The sequence below is a fragment of the Calypte anna genome, chromosome 2 (assembly GCF_003957555.1).
Source record: "Calypte anna isolate BGI_N300 chromosome 2, bCalAnn1_v1.p, whole genome shotgun sequence".
NCBI lineage: Eukaryota > Metazoa > Chordata > Aves > Apodiformes > Trochilidae > Calypte > Calypte anna.
Window position 1 is genome coordinate 54,842,038 of NC_044245.1, and position 13,506 is coordinate 54,855,543.

A 13,506-nucleotide genomic window follows, 5' to 3' on the forward strand; every position below is an offset into this window, starting at 1 on the left:
CAAAAGTGCATATATGGTATTGGTGAGTGCTGAGCAGTACTCACAACCAAACAACACATTTATGGTTGCCATTGGTTTGTCTGTGGTAAGTGTATAATGGACAAATACAGATAGAGTGAAATGTCTGGTAACCAGAGCACAGGGATGTTTCTGTCATAAGCCTTCTTTGTTTGTTAACCCACCTGTGACCTCATGTCACATGACATATTTTAAATAAGATAAAGGTAAATGGAGTATAAAATAAGAAGAGTAGATTAAAATGGACGAATAGGAAGAAGTAGTGGCAAAAATGAGACAATGGCTTTATTAGCTTTAATCGAGGCTAGTAAAGTAATAGCCAAAGCAATCAGAAGATCAGAGATAAATACATTAAGTAGAACATTAAAAGATTTAAGCAAGTAGGAAAGACTTTCAATAAGATTCCAAAAGATACTACTCCTTCTTCCAGGGAAAGTTACAAAAGGGATAAATCCAAAGAATGAAAGGAAAAATTTACAAAGTATCCTGTTCCAGTTAACAAATTACAAAGAAATGAAGTGTCAGGAGCATGACGTGATGCCAACCAGGTTAAATGGCACAACAAGCAGATGGTGCTCATTTTGAAGTTTATTTAACTGCTGTTTTGAACAGTTCAAATAACATTTCTCCTAATGGCTACTTGTCTATGTTTAGGAATTTGTTCTATAACCCAGTGATGCCTCCCCACCCAAGAGGGAGAACTGAGAAGAAGAAAGGAGACCTATGTGTTGAAATGAAAACAGATTTAATAAAATAATAATAAATAACTACTAGTAATCCCAATACTAACATGAAATAGAAAGTTATACTCATCCCATATAGTGATCATGAGCTGTACTCTCCCATCCTTCCTGAATGCCAGATGTCAAACACTGAGAGCAGCACAGCTTCAGAGAGAAGGAAGTCTCAGCAAGCAGGAGAGAGGGCCCCAGGAGTAGAACGGTGGCCAAGACCCCTCAGGGACAGTGTCCAATGAGGAGTGCCTTTTCTAGCAAATATCCCAATTTATAGTGTATATATATATGTGTGTGTGTGTGTGTGTGTATATAAGCACACTATACACCTTTATAGTGACATTTATGGAATGGAATAATTCCGATGTCCAACTTGGGTCAGCTGCCCTGGGTTTGCTCCTTTCAGCCCTAGCAGCCAGCCAGCTCAAAACTGCTGAAGACCTTGGTCACTATGGAAACCTGCACACCATGGCTGGCAACAAACTAAGCCAAAGCATGATGATGACTTTGGTCTCACAGCATCGACTGCTGCAGTCTTCTAAAAAATTGCAGCTTCCCAGGAGAGAAAATTGATTCTATAATTGCATCCCAGCAAAACCGGGCCAATACTGTGGTCACTGTGGGTTTAAAAGCATTACACATTGGTATAGTAATAAAAAAACTATTAAGCTAGCAGAGGAAATGAAACCACTAAATTCTGGTGCATTCAAAATATCAGTAGTAATCAGTGCAAAACAAAGAATAATATTTTTCTAGAAATAAGGGATAGAGGCACTGCTTTGTACCCACATCCGGGTTGTGCTTGCCTATTGGGATCTGTATTTGATTCAGAAAATGGAATGGTAAGGAAAAGAAATGTTGTATGAGTCTGTATAACTGCCAAGGAGATCTCCAATACCTGTGGCAGTGAGAGCAATCTCAGTTTGAGTGTTTTAGGCCTGCAATGACTGAATCTCAGAAGGTGAGGCCACAGCACTGGGCCAGAGCAGGGCAGCGTTATCAGATACAAAGGCCAATGTGCAAAACTTCACAAACCTTCAAGGGATGATCAGCTTTGCAGAAGTGTCTGTGACTTTCCCAACCTGCCTGATCAAAGGTCTGGGATTTACCTGTACAGTATTTCTTATTCACAGTTGAGATGGCACCAGGCAGCATCCATCAACCTAGAACTTATACCTGAAAACAGCAACTTCTGAAAATTGAAGGCCTATATAAAAATGAGATTCTGAGAGATGAAAATTTGTGAAATGCGTAGCTGTGGCCCCAAATTAAAATCTATTGTATTATGATAGCCCCTTATGTATAAAATAGAGCAGCATACATCAGAAGCCTGGGTAAAATTACTGATGAAGTAAAGTATATGATAGTACTAACCTAATCTGGACATGGATTTTGTGAATATAACAAGTAACAATGAGATACAATTGGAGGAGCCAATGGAAAAAGAAATGCATCCAGTCTCTGTTCACATCTTCATCTTCATTAGACCTCTTCTCCAGAAGGGAAGGATGATTTGATGTGCTGTAATATGAGACTTTGGTAAACGTGTTGTGCACTATGATACCGTGTACCTGTAAGAAAGAAATCTGTTATTCTGTCCTAGGCTTTTCCCCCCTTCAGCTGCAGTCTTTCTTCTTCATGTGGTGCAAGTTTCTAGTAAATTGAGTGGAAGCTGTTGCATTTTCAAATTTTGGTGCCTGTAATTCTGCTTGATGACATTTCTGTGTCACACTGGTATGTGAGCATCTGGTATGTGCCTTGAAGACATTTAAGTACTGGTGCACGCTTCACAAAAATGATGACATCTCTTTGCAGAAGTATCATACCACTCAGATACGAGATACTTTGGTATTATGGCCTGATTACTATGAAGATGAATCACATAACCAGTCACTAGCTAGAAGAGACTGACAATGCAGTTTGACAGTGTACATGACTTCATGCTTGCTGAGCCCCACAGGTCAGGGATGAAACCCATTGCCATTCCAGGAATGTCTTTATGGAGGGAACGAGCGTCACATCACTCAACATAACTCCTACTCATCCCCTGAAAGTAAAAAACATAATAGGTAAAATTTGAAGCTATATCAACCCACTGTATTACTTCTTTTACTACTGAACAATAGCTTCTATTTATTAGCAAAATTATGAGGTTCACCTGCAGGAAAAATATTCTTAAAACCTGCTGTAGCTCATGGTAAGTAACAGCTTTTTAAATAGTCTTTTTAAACAATCTTTTTAAAGAGATGCTGGGCAACAAATTGAGAAAAGCTGAAAATAATCTGACTTGTAACAAGGGATGTGCTACTCGTGTAGCTGACACACACACTAGATAGATGCAACCTGAAGGCAGCAGAGTTGATGCAGCAGGAAGGTGACCAGTCCTGGGCTGGAGCTGCAGACTTGATGGGAAAGTGACTTCTGATGGGTCTCACCGAGAGCAAGAGAGCCACAGAGGGGAGTGGGGGAGCAGAGAGGGAGCTGAAATAAAGATCGTGTCCTAACAGCACTGATGAACAGCCACCAGCACCCCCGTGCCCAGCAAGCAGCACCAGGAGCCTGGACTCTCCTGCAGCCACAGGCAACACCCAATAAAATCTGATTTCCATCAGCTCTGCTTATCTGCAGCTGCTGTAGAGCTAACTGAGCATAACACGTAGGTGCTGATAATAAAGTCACAGTCCAGTGCCTGCTGCCTGAGTGTGTCCTAGTATTTGGGCTGTGAGGTGTCATAGCTATTCATGTTCTGTGGGGAGTCTCTCATCTAGCTGTAAGATCCAGCTGGTGAGCAGAGTAAAACCATCATTCCCCTCAGGCAGCTGCAGTCACCCTGAGAGGCAGGGGCCCTCTGTTGGTGTGCACAGCCCTCTCCGACAGTGCCCATGAAACACACAGGCTGATCAGACTGAGCTGAGAGAACAAAAAGCTACAAGCAACAAAATCAAACAAATTAATAAAGCAAATGAATCTGTGAGAACTGTATCTGGGGACAATATCTGAAGGGACTGTATCTGAAGACAAACCTGCCATAGGTCTTAGTTTTAAGTTGTTGCTAGCTCAGGTGTTTGAGACCAGTTTTTTGAGAGCATATTTCAGAATCAAAAGTTGGATGAAAAAATGGCAAGTCCAGCAACAGGTTTGAGTTGACACACTTTCTCCTGTTAATATAGCATGAGTTTATGAAGGTTTTTAGAGTCTCCAGTAGGCTTAGTGACACATAACAAGCAGCAAACAATGAAGCAGTCCTCAGAAAGAAATCTTGATTTAGGTGTAGTGGAAACATCTGTTTGCACTGACTGTACAGGGGCTTTAATGTAATCTATCAAGTAAGGCAGTGTGGACATACCCTTAGAATACCCTACAGTGGCCATCAATTTTGGCACTGAGACTCCAGCTCTTAGAGAGCCTATTGGAACAGCTGACAAGGAAAGGAAGAGAAAAATATGTTGGTTTTATGGAATAAACACCTTTATTAGTCCCTCGTGCAAAGAAGGTTTACAAGGTCAACAGGCTCAGCTTTTTTGCTTTTTGCTGTCTCCTCACAGATCTGATCTGTAACTCAGAAGCTGTGATTCCTTTAAAGAATCCATTAAACAATGGCAGCATCGAAAGAAAGACATCTCCATTGGGCTTTTGGCATTTTAAAAACTTTTAAGTGTACTAAGAGACTGAGCTCAGAAAAGACATCCCTTTAGTGCCTTCACTGGGTTGATAGGCTGAGATACTCCAGAAGCCTCCAAAGAGATGTCTAGGGAAGGCAGCAGCTTGCACTTTTATTCTATATTCTCAGGGGTTCTTAGGCATCTGATAAGGCACCTCCTCTTTCTTGCTTTCTCTGTACCTTTCCTAACTCCTGTGGAGTTTCTTTCTGTGATGTCTACAAAGGATCTAAAAAGCTGCCCGTGGTGCAGCTTCTCTAACAGTCACAGGAATCAGCCACAAGGTAAGTTGATAAGAAATCAGATTCTATCAGGCTTTTCTGAAACTTAATTCCAGAAAGTAAGTAACAGTGCTGTTTTGAAAGGTCAGACTCACTATATAGACTAACTCATAGCCTTATGAGAGAAGTTAAATAGAAAACAGTCCAAAAGATAAGATTAGAGAAAAACAGAATCAATCAAATCTTTTAAAATACAATGACTGCAACTCAGAGCTGGCTGAAAACAAGCCCAGGTAATTCTGGATAAAAGTGTAAGGTCTATTAAGAAGCTCCACTTTTTATTCAGGGACAAAAACCTTAAAAGAAATTTAATGACTGAAAACTGTAAAGAGATAAACTTAATGTGAATTGTTCTTGATTCAGAGAGGCTAGCTAAATGAAAACAACAAGATAAAGAACTTTTTCTAAAACTACAGCTGTGGGTTATGAAACCTTTGAGTTCAGCTCCTAGGAGGATCCTCCACAATTTCAACATCTCTGCACATCTCACAGAGTCAGAAAAGCAACATCTGATGACCCATTTTTAGAAAAAGAGAACTGCTCCTTAATTTTTGCTAAAATGAAAACAGATTTGTTTGCTAGAAGTTTTCAAACTGATACATCCTTCTTTATGCAGGAAGAGGTGTTTTTGAACTTCTTCTTCTTGTGACCCACAAATGGGGTTGGTGGTACTCTTGATGTGCCCAAGCCATCACTTGCACCATAAGTATATGGTAAGTAATCTTTTATTCTTCTTTTTATTTTTCTCTTTCTTTTTCTTTTTTTCTTCTTTTTTCTTCTTTTTTTTTTTTTTTTTTCTTCTCTCTCTCTTTTTTTTTTTTTTCTTTTGTTTCTTTCTTTATTTTTTTTCCCCTGTACCACCTGGTATTTACTTAGGTGGTCTAATGCCAGAGGTGAAAAATACTTCTGGAATCTTGGTAGTGTGCTCATCTTTAAAAACTAGCCTGGGGAAATGCACAGGATTTGTTAAATGGAATACACTATTTTTAAAGGACAGAACCACTAGAAGATTTGAGCAGAGGACCCAGGTAAGGAAAGAAATGTCTATAGAGATTTATCTCAGCAAGAAATATAAGAGACTATGCCTCTCTGATTTTTTTTTCTGAAGATTATAGATAATGATGGAAATCTGAACTTTAAAACAGTTTCTGCAAAGACAAAACAGCATGCTTGAGTAAAAAGTACTTATTCTTCTTACATGGTGACTACATAAAATCTGATGCATTTTAAATATTCAGTTTCAGGAACACAGCACAGCTTAACACTTTACCTCCATTTACTACTGAATTCTTACAATTTAATAGCACCGTGCAAATGAACTAAAACTCACTTTAATAAAATCTTTCCCCTTTAAGAAGAGTTGCTACCTGAAACTCAGCTTGAAACAGTGACACTAGTTTGCTCATCTTTTCTCCCAAGAGCTTTTCTCTTGAAAACTGCATGACTGCTGATCTCAACCACAGCAACAGAATTTACATATCAGACTGCACAGTTCTAGAAATATTGAATCTATCTAAACTGCACTCAGAATAATATAGACCTCTTTTTTTTGAAATATCCTTTCTACAGAGATCTTCCAGGATTATCTTTGAGGGTTTTTTTCTGAATGCTCAGGAAGCATAATCCCAGGCAGATGTCTCTTAATTTGAACAATTGGGTTGATAAACCCAGTGAAGCATCCTAACTGGTGGCCAACAATGTTTCCTAAAACTGAGAGATTACAGCATAAAGCATAAAACCACTTGCAATTCTTTTGTTTGGTTTCCAAATTAGTACCTGTAGTTTCTATTGTCAGCATGTGCTGGATACCATACACAATTCAGGGCAGAAAGTACATTTGCAGAGTCTTCTGAAGCAAAGGCAGGGTTTAGAGGAAGGGGGCTCAGCATAAGGAACTGCTCAGAGGGGAGATGACAATTTAAGCATACAAAAAGGGTTGAAAGGAAGAAGATGCAAGGCATGTATGTTGTTATTGCAAGAAGGAAGAGGAGAAGGAGGGAAGGCAGTGAGATAGAAGTTAGCAGGAAGAAGGACTTGTGAAAATAATTGACCAGGATAATATCCAGACAGAATTTTTGCAGTAATATTCACACAAATCTTATCAATAACAAAACCCATAAAATCCCACTCTGGGTTTATGACCCAGGTGCATTTCCTACCCATGCTTATGTGTGAGTATCATACAGGTGGAAAATGATCAAAACAGGATGTGCTGGCTCTGACACTGTGTTGCAGCCAGTCCCTCATTCCATAATCCCAGAAAAAACAGCATGGCTGACTGACACATTGGAAATGGTGGTATTTAGCTATACACAGTCACTGAAACTTGTACTGTCAGGGCATGCAAGATAGATGTAGGAGAACTAGCTGACAGGTGTATGAAATGATTGCACAGTGCCCAAGTCTTGTCATGTTTTGAAATAAAGAAGTTAAAATTTTGGACCAAAAAACATTTTATAAAGGTACTTTTTTCTTTTTCTAATAGAGTTGCTGAAAGTACTTAGGAAGTATACACTCTTAAGATACTTCAAAATAAGCTTATTTGCTGTCACCTGAGGCACAGCCACTTCCTTTACCAACCAAACCGCCATCTCAGTATTGTAATAACTATGTAATTAGCATGGCTGTGGAAAAAAAAACCTGTTTTCATCGAGACTGCAAGAGCTTCCTGAAAGCTGGTCTTTGAGGAGTCTAATAGCACTCATTTTCTCCAAAAGAAATTGTATCAAGGAAGAGCTGAGTCCCAAAATGTTAAAACTTTCCAATTTTCTCTTATTCCATATTCTGCAGAAGAAAATTCATGCCATGCTCAACACTGCCAGAGCTATGTCTGAACATGGAAACTCTTATTTTTCATAATGTTAGGAACAGAGCTGGCATCCAGACTCAGGAAGAACTTTGGGAAGGGACAGGAAAAAGCTTTGCAAAAGCAGAATCTCTTTTTGTTTACAAAAAGCAGATTGGCCACTGTCATCTTTTATGTCATTTGCCGTGCTGTTTGCCTTTCTGATCTTTCTACAGGACTGAACACCATTTCCTGCCAGAGCTACCTAAGGCTACCTAAGAGCTACTAAGCTTCCATGGCCTACACCTGAACCACACTCACAAAGATTTGCCATTTTAACCCCAAGCAACACTGTCAACTTGCTGCTCTGCAACATCCAGGGTCCAAAAGGTGGGTATGTTTGGTACTGGGCAAAGCTCATTTCCACTCCTCCATTGACCTGATTCCCACAGGCATTGAGGCTCCCAGGATGTCAGGAACAACTCAGCAAGCAGCAGCCACTTGTTTTACTCCTTTGTTTTGCCAGTGCCTGGACCTCCCTGGGTGAGGGCTACAGTGAGGCTGGCACAAGGAGAAGGTGGCCAGGTCCCAGGGAGAAGCACAGCTATGTCCTTTGGACCAGCTGCTCTGCTTTCCTGATGCTGCCCTCCTGGCTATCCTTATCCCCTTGGAAAGCCACTGCTGAGCACAACAGCCCCAAAACATCCACTGCTTGGGAGAAATTCATCCTTCCTCCCCTTCTGGCTGGCTCAAGCAGCTGAGAAGACCATACCTGAGGAGGAACACAAACCAGACAGTGTATATAAAGGGGAGGACATGCAGCACACTTTCAACGTGCAGCAGCATCACTTCATTGGGACACTTCCTAGGGATCTGGAGGGGTTTCCTGGGAGTTCTGCAATTTCATTCTCTGCCACACCTCCATGTAGTAATGTTTCTGTGCTCAACAGCAAACAGATTTCCACAGGAGGACATCAGCCTCTTTCATCGCCCTCACTGCCAAGCTTGGGGTTCCCTCCAGTTTAACTCCATTTCTTCCTTTCCAGACCAACACACCATGGAAAACTACACCGTGGATGCAGCTGACTTGCCACTGACAACAGAGTTTGACTACGGCGATTCAGCACCATGCACGGGAAATGAGGAAAAGCACTTTGCAGCAAAATTTCTGCCACCGCTTTATTCTTTGGTGGTGATATTTGGCCTCATAGGCAATTTGCTCGTTGTCCTTATCCTGGTAAAATACAAGAGATTGAAGAGTATGACTGACATTTATCTCCTCAACTTGGCGATTTCTGATTTGCTCTTTATATTTTCTCTCCCATTTTGGGCCTATTATGCTGTTCATGACTGGATTTTTGGGGAGGTGCTCTGCAGAATTCTCTCAGGTGTCTACCTGCTTGGCTTCTACAGCGGGATCTTTTTCATAATCCTGTTGACCCTAGACAGATACCTGGCCATAGTGCACGCAGTGTTTGCTTTAAAAGCTCGGACGATTTCCTACGGCATCCTCACCAGTGCTGTCACCTGGTTTGTTGCTATTTTTGCTTCAGTTCCTGGGGTTGTATTTCACAAAACTCAAAAGGAAAATTCACATTATACTTGCAGTGCTCACTATCCATCAGAGCAGAGAAATGCTTGGAAGCAATTCCTGGCCTTAAAAATGAACATTCTGGGACTCGTTATTCCAATGTTAATTATGATCTGCAGCTACACACAGATTATAAAGACCTTACTGCAGTGTAGGAATGAGAAGAAACACAAAGCTGTCAGGCTTATTTTTATCATCATGATTGTCTATTTTTTTTTCTGGGCACCATACAACATTTGCATTCTCCTACGTGATTTCCAAGGTACATTTTCCATCACTACTTGTGAAGGTAACAGTCAACTGCACAAAGCAACCCAAGTGACAGAAACACTCTCAATGATCCACTGTTGTATCAACCCTGTAATTTATGCTTTTGCTGGAGAAAAATTTAGGAAGTATCTTCACAGCTTCTTCCGAAAGCAGATTGCATTCCACTTCTCTAAATACTGCCCTGTTTTCTATGTTGACACAGCTGAACGGTCCAGCTCTACCTACACACATTCTACTGGAGAACAGGAAGTTTCTGTTGCACTGTAAGTTGTGTCTAGCAAAAAACTGGAACCAACTGTTGTGAAACCAAGTCTGTGATGAAAGCCTGAGGAATCTGTCCTGGATATTGGCTCTAAGGCAGCTGTGAAAGATGACAGAATGTTTACAAAAGTTTGTGTTTGCTCACACATTTGGGTATTCATACATGAGTGAAAAGGATGTAAAAAATCAGCAACCTAGATATGCTAATGTTGGAGGAATAAACATGTTCTCTTTTTTTTTGGAGGGGGGGGGAATGTAAAAGCATAGTTTTGTACTACGAGGCACAAAACCACACAATGGCTAAGTGACTAAGCTTGCAGGCTCATAAGATGGTATTTTGAAGAGACTTAGAGGTAACAAATTGACTTGACTTTATCTTACACAACATACCTCACTCATTTAAACTCAGTCTCACTCACATCTTTTACTGGCCTGGTTATGTTTCTCTGTAAATAATGCTAAACTGCTGAGGGCTGTGGTACAGAACCTTTATAAGTTTTATGGGAAAGTTTTATACATCTAGAAGAAACTGATATTTCAAGGTATATTTTCATTGTGTATGGTTGACTATCAACCTTTTGGATTTTTTCATAATAGTTTTAACTACTATGTGTTTATAGCTAAGTGGCTTGAGAGTTTGATACCTCAGAAGGTTCTCCTCTCTTTCAATCAACTACTGGTTTATAGGTTAGTCATACTAAAAAGGTAACATGGTCATACAATGGATCAGAAAATCAATGTACTTGGAACATTTAAAAAATAGAGTATTTCACATGGAGCTTTAAATGGCTTAGATCAAAAAAGGACAATGAGTCAACAGAGTTCAGGGTTTTAGACAGTGATTTTGCTAGCCTGCATGAGAAAAAAACTTTAAAATATGAAATGATACACAGTTGTAATGGCTGAAAAAAACCAATAGCACTAGAGGTGTGAAAATAATTTCTGAACAGAACCAGATGTTTTTAGAGATAAGCATATGCTACAGACATTTAAGTTATCAAAACATGTGAATAAGTAAAAATATTCAGTATTCAACAAGGTCAAGGCCAAAGAGTATCACTTGTTTTGTTTCAGAAGTAGGTATAATTTTGGGATATGACAATGGTTTTTCTGCCATTTATGAGTTTTGGAGAGAGTGAAAGCTTCCATAACTAGTAAGACTGATGGTCAGCTGTGACTGAGCTTTCCCTTAAAGCTCAGATCCTGCAAAGCAATTGAACGCAGAAATGATGAAATAAATATGGGGATATTCACATGCTTAAGATCACATCTTAACCACACTATTAATTGATTTAGGCCATGTTGCCTAACATTTCTCTAGCATTTCTTTTCATTCCTCTAAGACCTGTGGTTTTGGTCAACTCTGGAGACAGAAAATTAAAAGCTAGTGTTCTTACCCAGAAAAGCAATTTCTGTTTCCTAGCTCCTGTAGATAGACTTTAAAATAGTACTTTTAAAGAAGCAAATTTTTTCTAAACAGCCCCAAAGATATTTTACATTTCCGAGTGCTTATGAAAGCAGGAGGTGAAAGAAGTAAATCTTTGCTTTTCAAAACACTTTTTTTAAGCTATTCAGTTTTGTAATATTAAGCACCACTTTAGGAATACATTCACATGGGAAGTGTAACATAATATATTACACCTAATTTACAAGATTTTGAGCTGTATAGTCTTTTTTAAGATCCTGTTCATCGGTTACTTTGCAGAACTTTGTATATACTTTTAAAATGGGTAACTATATCAGAATAAGCAGAAATTGGGTAATTTCAGCATAAAATTACAAATATATGCATTTATTTTTTTAAAAGATAGGAAGCTACATGCAGTAATTTTTGAACAGTCTGGATTTTTTTTTCCTTTCCTTTTAGAATACCTTTATGAAAATATGTGCATATTTTATTCTGCTCTTGACAAGAATTTTCATTTGGCTCTAAGACACCTTGATTTTAAGAAGTTACTTTCTCTGGAGGGCTTTGATGCCAAGCAAGGTACGTATCTTGATGAGCCCTGCAGAAGCACAGTACAACAACCAAATGTGGACAAGGACAGTGATAGACTTTCTGATGGACATGTCAAAAAGCTGCCCTGATCCTTTGCAGCATTCTCTTCAATGATATCAGCCTTTCCAAGCAATAAGCTTCTCCCAAAGAAAAGAGGTGGAACTTAGAGATTTTTGTCCCAGTGGATCATCAGCTTATCAAAATTTGCTATCACTTCACTGAGAAGGGACCACACTTCATCAAATAAGAACAAATAAACCAGATTTCTACTCTTAGACTGAGTTACTTGTCATCCACATTCAAGGAGATGATAGAAAACACAGTATTTGGTAACACCGCTGGTGTATTCATTTAAGGACTCTGCCAGTAAATTGCAGTGATATTTTGTATTATACAACCCACTAAAGTTGGTTAATTTTTGTGTGCTAGACTTCTTGATCCTTGCCCTATAATCCCCCCCTTTTTTTTAAGAGTAGCCCAGAAGAATGAAAAATAAGAGAAATTCCTCCTCAAAACAGATTGCTATGATGCTGGAAGTGCAGCATGACAAACTCAGGGATTTACATGTGGACTAACCAGCATCATCAAATAACACAGCACCATCAAGATAAGTCCAGTCTTCTTAACTGCTAATTAATTGCAAATTAAGAGCTTGTCACTAATAGTCTAATAATAAAAATTCTCTTTTGGCTGTCATTCATTTTGTTCTACTTATTTTTTACAGATGGGAAAAGCACTACCTCACACAAATCAGTATGGTTCAGGAAGAGTATCATCAGGTGTTTTTAAAATAAATAAGAATACAAAAGTATTTCAACATCTTGAGGACCTGCTGTAGTGACTGAAGAGCTAACTTCTAACAATTACAGTAGACTTGCACACACACTTCCCTGCAGTTTTTAAGATTATGGTGACACCATGTGGCCACACTTTACACTTCCATGCTACCAAACATTCACTGTGCCAGCAATGCTTTTGTTGCTTTACTCTTTCAAAACATTTATTTTTCCTAAGCGGATCTCCTATCAAAATTACTGTCCCCACTATGATATTATGGGAATAGTATAATAATGAAGAAAACCTTCATGGCCACTAAGAATGGACATACATTGGATCAGTGGGCACAGTCACCCTTAGACATAGAATCAAAGAATTGTTTTGGTTGGAAAAGAACTTTTAATATCATCCAGTCCAAGTTAATATAGCACACACCCAAGACTACCACTAAACTACGTCCCTACGTAATATATCTGTATTTCTTCTAAATGCCTCCAGGAGTGGTGACTCAACCACCTCCCTGGGCAGCCTGACAACCCTTTCATTTAATTTTTTTTTCCTAATATCCAATCTAAACATCCCATGGCACAACTTGGGGACATTTCCTCTTTTCGTGTTGTTTGTTACTTGGGAGAAGAGACCAACATTCATCTCACTGCAACCTCCTTTCAGGTTGCAGTAGAGAGCACCCTCCTTTTCTCTTGCCTAAACAACCACACTTCCCTCTGTTGCTCCTCATAAGACTTATGCTCTAGAGCCTTCTCCAGATTTGCTGCCCTACTTTTGGACATAGTCCAGCACTTCAGTGTCCTCCTAGTAGTGAGGGCCACACTGTTTTTGTCACAAGCCAAGACGCTGTTGGCCTTCTTGGCTACCTGGGCTCGTTGCTGGCTCATAATCTGTCAGCTATCAATTAACATTCCCAGGTCCTTTTCCTCTGGACAGCCTTCCAGCCACTCTGCCCCAGGCCTGTAACATTGTATGGGGTTGTTGTGACAGAAGTGTAGGACCCAACACTCAGCATTGTTGAACCTCACACAACTGGCCTTGGCCTATCCATCTGCCCTGTCTAGAACCCTCTGTAGAGCCTTCCTACTCTAAAGCAGTTCAACACTACTGCCCAACTTGATA

At 39.6% G+C, this 13,506-nt stretch overlaps 1 protein-coding gene across 1 annotated transcript; it reads left to right on the top strand.

The window, feature by feature from the left end:
• The first annotated feature begins 5,372 nt into the window (after positions 1–5,372).
• On the top strand, positions 5,373–11,538 carry LOC103530451 (C-C chemokine receptor type 5). Its single transcript, XM_008496015.2, has 4 exons — positions 5,373–5,405; positions 7,714–7,867; positions 8,524–9,601; positions 11,467–11,538. The coding sequence occupies exons 3-4, from the start codon at positions 8,535–8,537 to the stop codon at positions 11,477–11,479; spliced, it is 1,080 nt and encodes a 359-aa protein (XP_008494237.2). The 5' UTR covers positions 5,373–5,405; positions 7,714–7,867; positions 8,524–8,534; the 3' UTR covers positions 11,480–11,538.
• Positions 11,539–13,506: the final 1,968 nt, after the last annotated feature.